The sequence below is a fragment of the Nymphalis io genome, chromosome 4 (genome assembly GCF_905147045.1).
Source record: "Nymphalis io chromosome 4, ilAglIoxx1.1, whole genome shotgun sequence".
Lineage (NCBI taxonomy): Eukaryota > Metazoa > Arthropoda > Insecta > Lepidoptera > Nymphalidae > Nymphalis > Nymphalis io.
In genome coordinates this window covers 10,294,995-10,307,303 of record NC_065891.1, presented here as the reverse complement: position 1 = coordinate 10,307,303, position 12,309 = coordinate 10,294,995, and the positions used below count along the sequence as shown (strand labels likewise).

Here is a 12,309-nt window from a genome sequence, read left to right as displayed (position 1 = left end):
ATTTTCAGCTTATAGTTTTTTAAGTTTCACGTCGAAAATATAAACCGGCGCTCAGGGAGTATAGTTTTCAATTTTGTAGTGTTGATTTATTACATCTCAAGTGACATCTCACACATTTAAAATATTAAACACGAGTATGACCAAATGTACATGATCAAGATAATAGCCGATACAAACGGTACTTGAACCGGATGCGAATCCACTATCGGTTGGTGAAAGTAGATCTCACAAAAAATGCTCCCATTCCTTGCGCCCGCGCCGGTTGATATTTCATGAGACATTCACTTCAGACCGGCAAGAAATAGAGGTCTAAAAAGGGTGTACTTAAACGTAATATAACTGGCTTTACTTAATAACATATGTTCTACACAAATGCGTATCTTTCAAATATCTTTTATCCACTTGTTACGTCGATTGATACTTTTTGGATTGTTTAAAAAATACTGCTTACATTATTGTTGATATTTTTATATTTATGCGGCCCTCAAATATCCTTTATCATCACATCGAATGATAATTAAAAAAAAACTTTCTATACCAGTATTTCTTTCAAATTATATTTCAATTAATGTTATCGAGTTTAATAAAGTAAATAAATCAATTAATACTTTCTGTCATTTCAGTATAATTGCTGTTAGTAAAGTAACAGCCTGTGAATGTCCCACTGCTGGGCTAAGGCCTCCTCTCCCTTTTTGAGGAGAAGGTATGGATCTTGTTCCACCACGCTGCTCCAATGAGGGTTGGTGGAATACACATGTGGCAGAATTTCAGTGAAATTAGACACATGTAGGTTTCCTCGCGATGTTTTCCTTCACCGTATAGCACGAGATGAATTATAATGACAAATTAAGCACATGAAAATTCAGTGGTTCTTGCCCGGGTTTGAACCCACGATCATTCTTACTGGGCCATTTCAGCTTTTTTTTTAATTGCTGTTAATTAAAAATAAATTTAAAAGTAATATCTCGTATAGTCAATTATTAAAATTTCAGTTTAACCTTGGTTATTGAATTAAACAAACAGTCTGGAAAAAATGTCGTTCGTATAAATAATGAACGACCTCTGAGAACGGTTGAAACATTATTATAAACAAATTCGTTTCAATAAGTACTGCTACGTAATTTATTTATTTTTGTTGTTTTTTTCCAGCGCCAACTCAATGAAGTTAATGTAAGTCGTACTGAATGTTTCTAAATCGATTATTAAAGTATGAATTTAAGTGATTTAACCGTAGTATCTTTGAAATATCATTAATAGATTAGAGGTCACGGAAATTTATTAATTTGCGTATTCTTGAATAATACGAAGACTTATTGTAAGAAATATATTTAGGAGTGTACAAACTTATTTTATTTAATCGTATCGTCTTTTCAATAAAACTGCTGCAGTGGTGCTGAGCTGACTGGCAGCTAAATTATATAACATCGAAGTTTAAAATGTAAACTTGCCTATTATTCTTTATTAAAATATTTATATTGCATTCGCTTTGTCTAAATATCGTTCGAATTTATTCACACCATGTGTGCGACACCGCCTAAACTCAGTCGTGAGATCAGACACATTATTCGTTGATGAATGACGTGATGCAGAACCACGAAGTATTGTACGAGTTTCATACAATTAAATTCTAAAATATGTGTGTGAATGCTAAAATTTCATGCAATTACTTTCATTCGACCCAATATAATAATAGTAAAAGAATGAATACAAGAAGCTTAACAGTAAAGACTTAACAGTAAGACTTATTACTAAAAATATTTTAGTATATCATATTAGAATAAATACTTTGATTCATAATACTTTGACTACGTTTCTTGGAGTTACGATATGTTAAGTATAATTAAATTGGATATAGAATTATATAAGTTATATAATTATTTGTTGATAAACAACTTTATAATGGTTTTTAAGACATCAATTATTGTTCTGATGTCATAATTCTCATAATTTTTTTATACACATATATTATCTATTTCACACTTTATATAAAAGTAGCATCTGATGCTACATATAAATTCTATCAGTCAAACTTTGGAAGTGTAGAAAATAATGCTTGAAACTTAAATACATAATAATAATAATAATAATATCCTGGGACATTTTTCACACACGGCCATCTGATCCCAAATTAAGCTTGTACAAAGTTTATGCTATGGAAACTAGACAACTGATATACTACATATACTACTTTTCTTTTGTAAATACATATTTATATAGATAATTACACCCAGACTCAGGACAAACAGACATGTTCATGCACACAAATGTCTGTCCTGGGTGGGAATCGAACCCACAACCTTCGGTGTGAAAGGCAAGTGTTCTATCAACCACGCCAACCGGCTCAACAAAACAATATATGTATATATATTAGTATTAATGACATCTACATTTGACATGTGAAATTATCAGATAAGTCCCTTGGCTTATTTCATTCGACGAATTTAATTATCAATAGTAACATAAATTAATTATTCAAATCGAAACTTGCAAAATAATATGTATGATTTCCGGATTAATTAACAATTTCGATAAAATCAAATAAGCTGCCTTAACTACAGACGATTGGGATTCAGATATTTTCATTTCTACCGGAGCTTGTTGAATGAACTACGAATGTGTTTTGATAATTAAGTCAGTTTGTTATACCGGGACGCTATTTATCAGGCTCTCAAGTCCCACAATGGAAACTACGTTGTACTTAGTTAAATACTGCTAGAATAGACAATACACCGTTGATGAAATGTAGATAATAATATTTAGAGTCAAAATGTATTCTATATCGTTTATAAACTCGTATAGACTTTGTACATAACTTCACTAAGACCTTCAGTAGCCAATGAATATTTCAATGTGTGGTTTCCCAAAAACACAATTTGAGTTTACCTTAAATTAATATATAGAATTTAAATCTATAATTCATTTGTTATACTAACATTATCTTGAGCAAAAGTACTCAATATTTAATAAAGATTGGGTAATAAATATAAGATTATTTTGTACTTTATAATTATACCAAAGAACAGAATAAAGTTATTTTATCATTATTGTCACATTATTATTCCCGTGTTATGAAATAAATTTAACAACTTTATTTAGTCTTAATAACGACGTATTTATTGCAATATATTAAAGTTGTCGGTTGTTTTTTTTTAAATAAATATAAGCATAAAAGATATTTACGGGCAAACGGCAGCTCATTTTGTCGGTTAATATTTACTGTAGAATTTATGGCGTTGCTCATAACTATAAAGTAACTTGTCTATTCTTGTAAAGCAGGAAATCCTATTAGGTTGGTTATATGATCGCCCTTCCTTAAATTACTAGACTTTTTAAGATTTCAAGACTTGAGACAACTTCGTACTGTGATTGTCACAAATAAAAATCGATTGCTTCATAAAACTTACATAAGGTTTATAAGACACATTTTACAATAAATATATATTATTGATTATGTATATATATATACAGTACAGTAACAGCCTGTTAATGTCCCACTGCTGGGCTAAGGCCTCCTCTCCCTTTTGAGGAGAAGGTTTGGAGCTTATTCCACCACGCTGCTCCAATGCGGGTTGGTAGAATACACATGTGGCAGAATTTCAATGAAATTAGACACATGCAGGTTTCCTCACGATGTTTTCCTTCACCGTCAAGCACGAGACGAATTATAAACACAAATTAAGCACATGAAAATTCAGTGGTGCTTGCCCGGGTTTGAACCCACGATCACCAGTTAAGATTCACGCGTTCTAACCACTAGCCATCTCAGCTTATGCATATATATATAACAAATCTTATCGTACTTGTATGTGTCTAACATCGATGTACATATATCATACACCGTTAAAGGTCAAAGAACAACCGATGAATTTATTTGATTTTTTTAATCATTTTATCTAAACAATAGGAAACACTCGGTTGTTATAAAATCATAGACATATAAAATATTAAGAATTACCTGTATAAATTACTTTCCACGTTTTCATCCGCGTAAATATTGGATTATACAATTGTGCTTCTGTTATACACAAGATGAGAACTTGCCTACAATTTGCCAAACTGTTGGGCTACTCGGTTACAACAAACTTGAAAGTTACAGCAGAAAACGATCGTGAAATGTCAGAAAATGATATGCGACATTGACCATAATAATTATAACATTTCAAGAATACACGCATCAAAATAGTATATCACCATAAATCGATTGTCAAAATTTCACGTGTGAGTAATGAAATCAGTTCTTACAGAATAGCACTGATTGTTTAAGTTTTTTGTAACTATGGTTACAAATAGCGAGTGTTTAGTAACGTGAAACCGTATTTAGTAAATGATAGATTATGAGATTAGCGCTTTTAAACTATTAATTCTATAAAACTATTGAGCTTTATAATACTAGTGTATATGTACCACTAATGATGTTCATATTTATGATCTTAACCTTTTCTTAATACATATTATTGTTAAGAGAATTAGGTTATAGTGACATTATCCGTTCGATATTATTATGCAAGTGAGGTACTGACGCGTGCGACTAGTTTGCGGGCTTGTACAAGTTGCGACACCTGTTTATATAGGGATACACTATACGTGTATCACAGGGTGTTGTACATATGTCATAAGTGTAACTTTTGCAATATATCGAAGTTAAGCACTTCAAGTTTATATTAACGTTGTAAAATTATCATAGAGGACGGGTAATTGAATTTTCAGATTAAATATTTATTAACGTTATTCTTAAGATTAATTAAAACTTTCTATATAAAACATATCATCAGGAATGGTCGTAATATTTTAGTTTATAGTTAACAGACGGAAATAGGCTGTATGGTATATTAGATTGTGCCCGCGACTTCGCCCGTTTGAGAGGAGGTAGGTTTAGGTGATAGTCATAAAAAGTAGCCTTTGTATTATCCTCAGGGTTCAAACTTGCTTCATACCAAATGTCATCAAACTCGGTTCAGCGGTGTTGCCATGACGACAGACAAATTATCGTTCGCATTTATTATATCAATATGGTTTGATATGTAGCATATTTTTGAGATATAGCTTAGTATGTCGACGTAATCAACGCTACCAAAAATATAACAGATATACAAAAATTTTATATCATGATATTGTAGATCTATAAAACACAACAGAAAAGTTAGCGAGGTTACTCGCCATCGCCAGTTGCTATTTCTTTAAAGAGGGAAAAATTAAACCTAGTTTGCAATCGATGTTTCTAGAACAATGCTTTACTTCTCATACTTAAACTGGTTACGGTTATGAGAACATTAAACCGAAATAAGTTTGACTGGTCTCAGTTAACTGTTGTCCGACACACGGTGTTAAATATACGAAAGAAATGTTAAGTTATGGTTCGTTTCCCGGAAGTTAAATCTTTCTGGTTGTGGAAATCGCATACAAATTAGTTCAGTATTGCCAGCTATTAACGTGAATAATAACGATTGGCTATTAAATATTTGTACATGTATATGATTGATGAATAAGAAATACTACTGAGTTTCTTGCCGGTTCTTCTCTGTTGAATTTACATTCCGAAACGGCGGTAGCTTTACATAAAATATTTTACATACTAAAATTACGATTCAAAGTTTCTTGTTAATACTTGAATAAAGTATTTTAATTTCGATTTTACGACGCTATGATCTTAACGGCTTATATTTATAACGCTATATTTAAAAATAAGAAGTGAGCCCATAAGTATAGGCTTTAAATAAAAATGCCAAACAATTAATACAAGTACCAAAATTATTGATATAATAATATAAGTAGTCTAAAAATTTCTAAACGATTCTAATTTATTAGATTAATTGCGGTTTAATAAAAACGTCACTCAGCGAGCCAATACAATTACAGTGGTGGTCAGCCTGCCTATTAAAAAACTTAGTAATTAATAACGAATATTATTATTGATAACTAAGCACCGTTTAGTTATTATAATATAAGGTTATAAAGTTATAAGGATGGATGTAATAAATAGAGTTATAACAATATAAAGGTGTTTTCACTTGCTAAATATATTAATTTACAAAGCTGTATTATGTTTAAAGTTCAACCGCTTAAAAAAACTAATTTTCTTTCAATATGATAATAAACTATCAATCTAACGCCAATAAAGCCAATATCAGTTGCCAAGATAACTAATCATCAGGTTAACGTGATATTTATTTTCGGTAGATGATGACATGCTTAACATAATATTATCAGTTTCAGAAACAATAGGAGAGGTTGGGAGAGGCCTATGTTCAGCAGTGGACAACGATTGGCTGTTGATTGATTGATTGATTTCAGAAACAATACCGTTAATATAAAGATAAAAATATAAATGTTTTACAATCACCGATTCGACTTTAGCAAGTTGAAAACAAAAATCATTAATTATATATTCTTATATATATGATACAGTATTAACATATTGTTTAGATATAATTTAAAAAATCGAATTAAATCGTAATTGAAGATTGCGAGTTTAACTTTGAACCCGCAATCGTGACAACACCCCTGAGTTTCGTGTGGTGAAGTAAAACATGCACGCGTCATGAAATTCTGTCACATGTGTATCGAACCCGCATTGGTCTCCAAACATTCTCTTCAAGAGGAGCGCCTTAGGCGAGCAATGGGATATTTACGGCTGTTCCATTTTTTATAAGATACCTAAAGATATTCGGCCCCGCCCGCCTAGTGATGTGAAAGTCGCAGGTTCGATTCAACCCCCAGGTTTTTTGTACTAACTTTACCTGTTGTTCTGTAATAGTGGGTAATATTAGTAAAAGTAAATTAGGAATTAATTTTAACGTTTTTGCATGTTTCTTATATCAGAAACAAAGCAAGTACAAACTTCTACAATTTATAACATATATGTATATATCGAATATGTCGATTAGGAATTATCCTTAAATCATAAATGACAAGTGTTTCATCTTGAAAATTATTATATTTCAGTTTCTACTATTTAATCTTTCATCAAGTTTTCTTTCACATTCCAAAATATATTTTAAATAAAAAAAATTAAAAAGTTTTAATTAAATACATTATAATAATACATATATAGATAATTAATAAATAGACGACGTTGAAAGCTTTTTTTTTAAATATTTCATTATTATACGATGGTTATAAAACTATGTTATAAACGAGTACAATGAACAATCACGACCATCTTAGATCATGTTTTATCCCGCGTCATTCAAAACACAAACTGCAATTCTGTGAGACTAAAAAATAACATTAATCCAAAGGTCATATGTAATCATAGTGAATGTTATAACATTTTCATCTCTATGCAATTAGTAATAAGGATTTAATAACGTTTATTGTTATAATCTTAAACTAGTTAATCGCAAATTATTTATCGTTTGATTAGTTTCGAACAGTATATCCTAAAGGCTTTATATAGTTTTATAGTACCATTATAGTTTCACCATTAAAACCTTGATATAAAAGTTTAGTTTATATCACGGAAAATAAATTCTGAGATCTAAGCTGAATTATCATTGTCTTAACATTATTGAAAGTGATTGAATTTTTTTAAATATACATAAATACTCATTACAATGTTATATAGAAGATAAAAAGCATAAGCATTTAGCAATGATTCGTGGATTTTCTTGACGATTATACGATTAATGGTTTAATATTAATGAAGTGAAAAACAGTAAGTAACTACTGAGTTCCTTGGCAATTCTTGATAGAATCTACATTCGGAATTTATGAAAATGACAATTAATAAGGCCTTATATGGCTCTAATTGAATAATGACATTTTAATTTAGATAAAAATACATGATTTTATGCGTATGAAAACTTAAGCTGGTTTTTACTGAGACGATAAATAGATGACTTTATGATTTGTGTATTGATTATGATTGCAAAAAACTAAATGAACACACTTACGATGCACTAATATGCTTGATTTGCTAGATTTGTGAAACTGATTATGTTTCAATAGTTTACGCCTAACGTTATAGCAACAACAATACAGCTGGCCTTGCATAACCTACTTTCTAGTTATATTTTAGTAAGTATTGTTTACTCCTTCGCAATAATTTATTTTTGTTTAAATTTCATTAAATTATTAGGTTTTTTTATTGAAATCCTGACTGTCATTATGAGACACTGATTTGAGTATACAAAGCCAAATACTTCAATTAATAATATAAGATATATTTTCTTTTTAAATTTATTTTACAAAGGCTGAGGCGAAGATTGGCAAATAAATATTAAAGTGCCGAACGGAATACGGATACGGAAATCTATACAAATATAATGAAATTAACTCTGTTCTTCTGTTACGCTTTCAAGACAAAACTACTGAACCGATTTTGATAAAATTTGGTATAAAACTAGTTTGAACCCCAAAAGACGGGCATAAGTTACTTTTTTACGTAATTCCCACTCCTCACCCCTAACACGCGGGCAAAGCTGCTGGTGAATACTAGTATTATAATATAAACTAGCAGGTGTAAGATATAAAAAGTCCAAGTCTTTTCTTAGGGTTCAATCTTAATACATTCAAATTTCATCAAAATCGGTTAAGTGGTTTAGCCGTGAAAGAGTAACAGACAGATTTACTTTCGTGCTAATAATTTTAATATAGATTAAGAAGTAAATGAAACAGTCGTTTTTATAATATGCAAGAATGTTGAATTATATTATTTTAAGAAACGTTACGTTGCGATATGCTTCGCTGATTCATGTATTAGCGATTTTACGATCCAAACGCATCTGATTTCGGAGAAAAATTTTGTTTTCTACGTTTATTCGTAAAAGTGTATATTGAAAAGAATATAACTATAACTTTCTATGCCAGTTATTTATGTTGTGTGTGGGTATAAGATCAGAAAAAAAATATAATGTTAATGATATTTTTATTTAAACAACTGTATACATATTACTAGTAGCTAAACCTACGCCAGAACTATTCGCGCCTTATACATAAGCTTCTATAATAGCAAACTAAGTACATAGGGGCCTTAAGACAGCTTTATGTTAATCAAAATTATATTACCAAAAAAAATATTGTTATATTTTCAAAGTAAATCTTTAAGCAAATAGAAAGTGAAATATGAGTATCGAGACGGGAGAATGTTACGTCAAGTCTAATTAAGAACCAGTGAAGCATGCCGGCGTAAACGCAAAAACAAACCGCCATTATGGGTAACAATTAAATAACAACTCATTTATAAATCGAGAATAATTAGTTTATTACAAGGGCGGACATGAAGAAACTTCCTCGCCTAAAGCGATAATTCACAATAGGATTATATTTACTAAGCAGTAAATGATATCTAGAAGGTACGAGGACTGTTTGCTATCAACCGCTCTCACTAATGTCACAAAATTACGGTAGAAAGTTCAATTATTTTTTATTATTCGACAGTCGCGCTCGTGCAGAAATAAAACGGAAATTATTATAATGAGAGGTATCGTTAAACTCAGAAAATATTTTTAATTACTTTTTATAATAATTAAATACAAAATCACGTAATCAATAAAATGAAAGCACGAAGAATTTATTATTTAATAAGTCCTACGTTAATTGAATGACTCCAGTAATATATACTATCGTGTAGAATAATCGTAATTTCAATTCAAATTTCCATCACGTTCATTACATTATGTTGGTCGGTTTTCCCACAAGCGCCATAAAACGACAAGGCGTGTACTAAAAGTACAATACTTCGGTCTCCACAGATACGCCGAATTTACTATTATGGACTCTAAAAAAACCTTTACAAACACTAACACGAACATTTATTTGTTTTCAATACCTATAGACATTAATTTACAGTTACAACGCTACTTAATATCTCCGATTTGAAAAGCTATCGTTAGCGGAGCGCTCTGTTTTGTTTCCCTTTTGAAATTCTAGATAGCTTGTAATCGTACAACCGACAATCGTACAAACTAAACAACAATAGACTACTATTATAGAAATAGCGAAAACATTTTTCCAACAATGCGATCACGCGAGCGTGTCCACGATTCACAATCTCCGTCGAAGGCACGCCAATAAACATTCTAAACTGAGTACAGCGTATGGCAATACAAATTAGGCAGTGGTCGTCCACCTTCAGCGTTATCAAGTAGTTTGGCTCATCAGGCAGTCATTGGGCGTCGGATGGGGTCGGCGACCGTGTTTGGCGGACGTTTACTCACTTTGCCTCCACTATCCGAGCGGCTCCTATTTACACTCGGCCAAGGTGAGGGCCGAGCGAATCGCGGAGCTAGAGATGCGAATTAATAGCTCGTGCTATTGACCTCGTATGTTTTGAAGCGTGATTCGGAATGTTCTCTGAGCACAAATATACCTGTCTGTACGACTTCGGTATGATATTACGTTATCGCCATTTATATCATAAAAAATATTCCCTAAATAAAAGAAATAGAAAGACAGTTATACAGTATATTTTTTATCAATTAATTATTAAGTAGACACACCTTCATGTGGTGTATTATAAACATTTGGCAATTTAATTACTACCATGCAAGGACAAGCGAAATATACCGTTAAATCGAAAATCGTGATGTTTCATTGAGACCGCAATCAGCTTAACAAGCATCAAAACTATGAACAAAGCAAATATTAATTACAAACGGGTTGTAGGTATTCGTTTAAATTAATAAAATAATTGACCATAAATTTCAAATCTTATGCAAAAATTAGCAAATTATAATGTTTTTACAGGAGATGCAAGATGTCTTAGACGAGGACTCAGAGATGGGCGATTGGCTGATCGAGCGGGACTCCAAGCTAGGCGTGGTGTTACACGATAGACTGATGACAGATGCGGCCCTTGGCGCTGCCCCTATCAAGACAGAACATTCCTACAGCCTCCACTCCGATGTTGAATCCTCGCCACCTTCGCCACACCACACCAAAGTTGATGGTGAGTGAAAATACATTTTAACGCTTTACATCTACACTACAATGATAAGTGGACTCATTGTAATTTTTTTATGAGAAATAATATATATGTCTAAATCATAATAGATGTTAAAAAGTGTGCAGTATTTCCGTTGATTTTTATGCAGGATAAATTATAGGTATTTAACATGCCTATGTAATAATTGATGGAAATGAGTAACTACTGAGTTTCTCGTCGGTTTTTCTCGCTAGAATTTGAACTCCGAACCGGAGGTAACTTCAAATGTAATCTTGTTAAATGAATGATGGTCCAAAAGAGTCCACTAGAGTAAAGTATATTTTGATTTAGATTAAGACAAATATTCACTAACAACAAGTAAAATATATGATATATTTTCCTTGTAGCATGATGTGTTCGTCCTGATTTATCTGAACTATATTTTTCTAATTTAATCTAAAATGTTATCTCTTATCAACTTAACAAATACTTATTAGATAACAATTGCTGTTCAGATGTTTATTTTCATTTAGAGTTTTGTTTCACATTAATAGTCTTAGAAAAACTGGATAGTTTCAGAGTACAGATTTTGAAAGAACTAATGTAAGAAATATTCACGGGTAGTTGCTACATACGAAGCAGTTCCACCAGTAATATCCCACTGATTGACAAAGGTCACTACTCATATTGAGTTGGTTATTCCACTACGGAGCTACAGCACGGGTTGGTTGTATACACATGAGTACTTAGACTTATTCCTTTAACGCGAGAGAGTGAACTATGTATTCAAATTGCCAACTTGCTTCTGCCGATTCTTCAGTTATGATCAACGTGTTGTCACTGGGTAATTTTGATTTATATATATGTACTATATAAATAGTAGATATAAATTTTTAAAATAAAATTTTTAAATGTAGATATAAATCTACATTTAAAAATCTTCTGCGCGTTTAATTTAACCGTACCTAAATCGATAGTAAAGTGTACTCGTACCTGAGACTTTGATTTTACTACCAATATAAAAAAAAACATAAGTAGTCATCGCCTTTTTTTGTTAACAATTATCTTATGTGACACGCGCGCCATCTAGTGAATAGTTGATAGTATCATCTTCACACTGGTGTTAATAATAACAGTAAAAAGTTTTAACTCAATCCTATGTGTATTATAGTTTCTATGCTACATACATAAAAAACAATAATATTCATTGAAATTTAAAAAAATGATAATAATTAAACGAATCACATTACATTGAAAATACTTCGATGATTTCAAGATAAATGCTTATCTTTTAGATGAAAAAAATGTAAAATTCGTGTGCTACACGTACGTACGTGAGTGCGTGCTCTTACACAAATAATTTTCAGGCTGAATTAAGAGTGATTTTATTTTAACCACGTTTTGCTTACTAATTAACTCCTTTGTAAGTTACAATGGAATGTGTC

General features: G+C 31.3%; 1 protein-coding gene across 3 annotated transcripts in view; it reads left to right on the top strand.

Moving 5' to 3' along the window:
• The window catches only part of LOC126781847 (cyclic AMP response element-binding protein A), a 97,490-nt gene that overhangs the window by 71,103 nt on the left and 14,078 nt on the right, over window positions 1-12,309 (top strand). For all 3 annotated transcript variants that reach the window (XM_050506953.1, XM_050506954.1, XM_050506952.1), the window contains one exon: window positions 10,687-10,888. In XM_050506953.1, coding sequence (XP_050362910.1) covers window positions 10,687-10,888 — 202 coding nt within the window. The remainder of the gene's footprint in view (window positions 1-10,686; window positions 10,889-12,309) is intronic.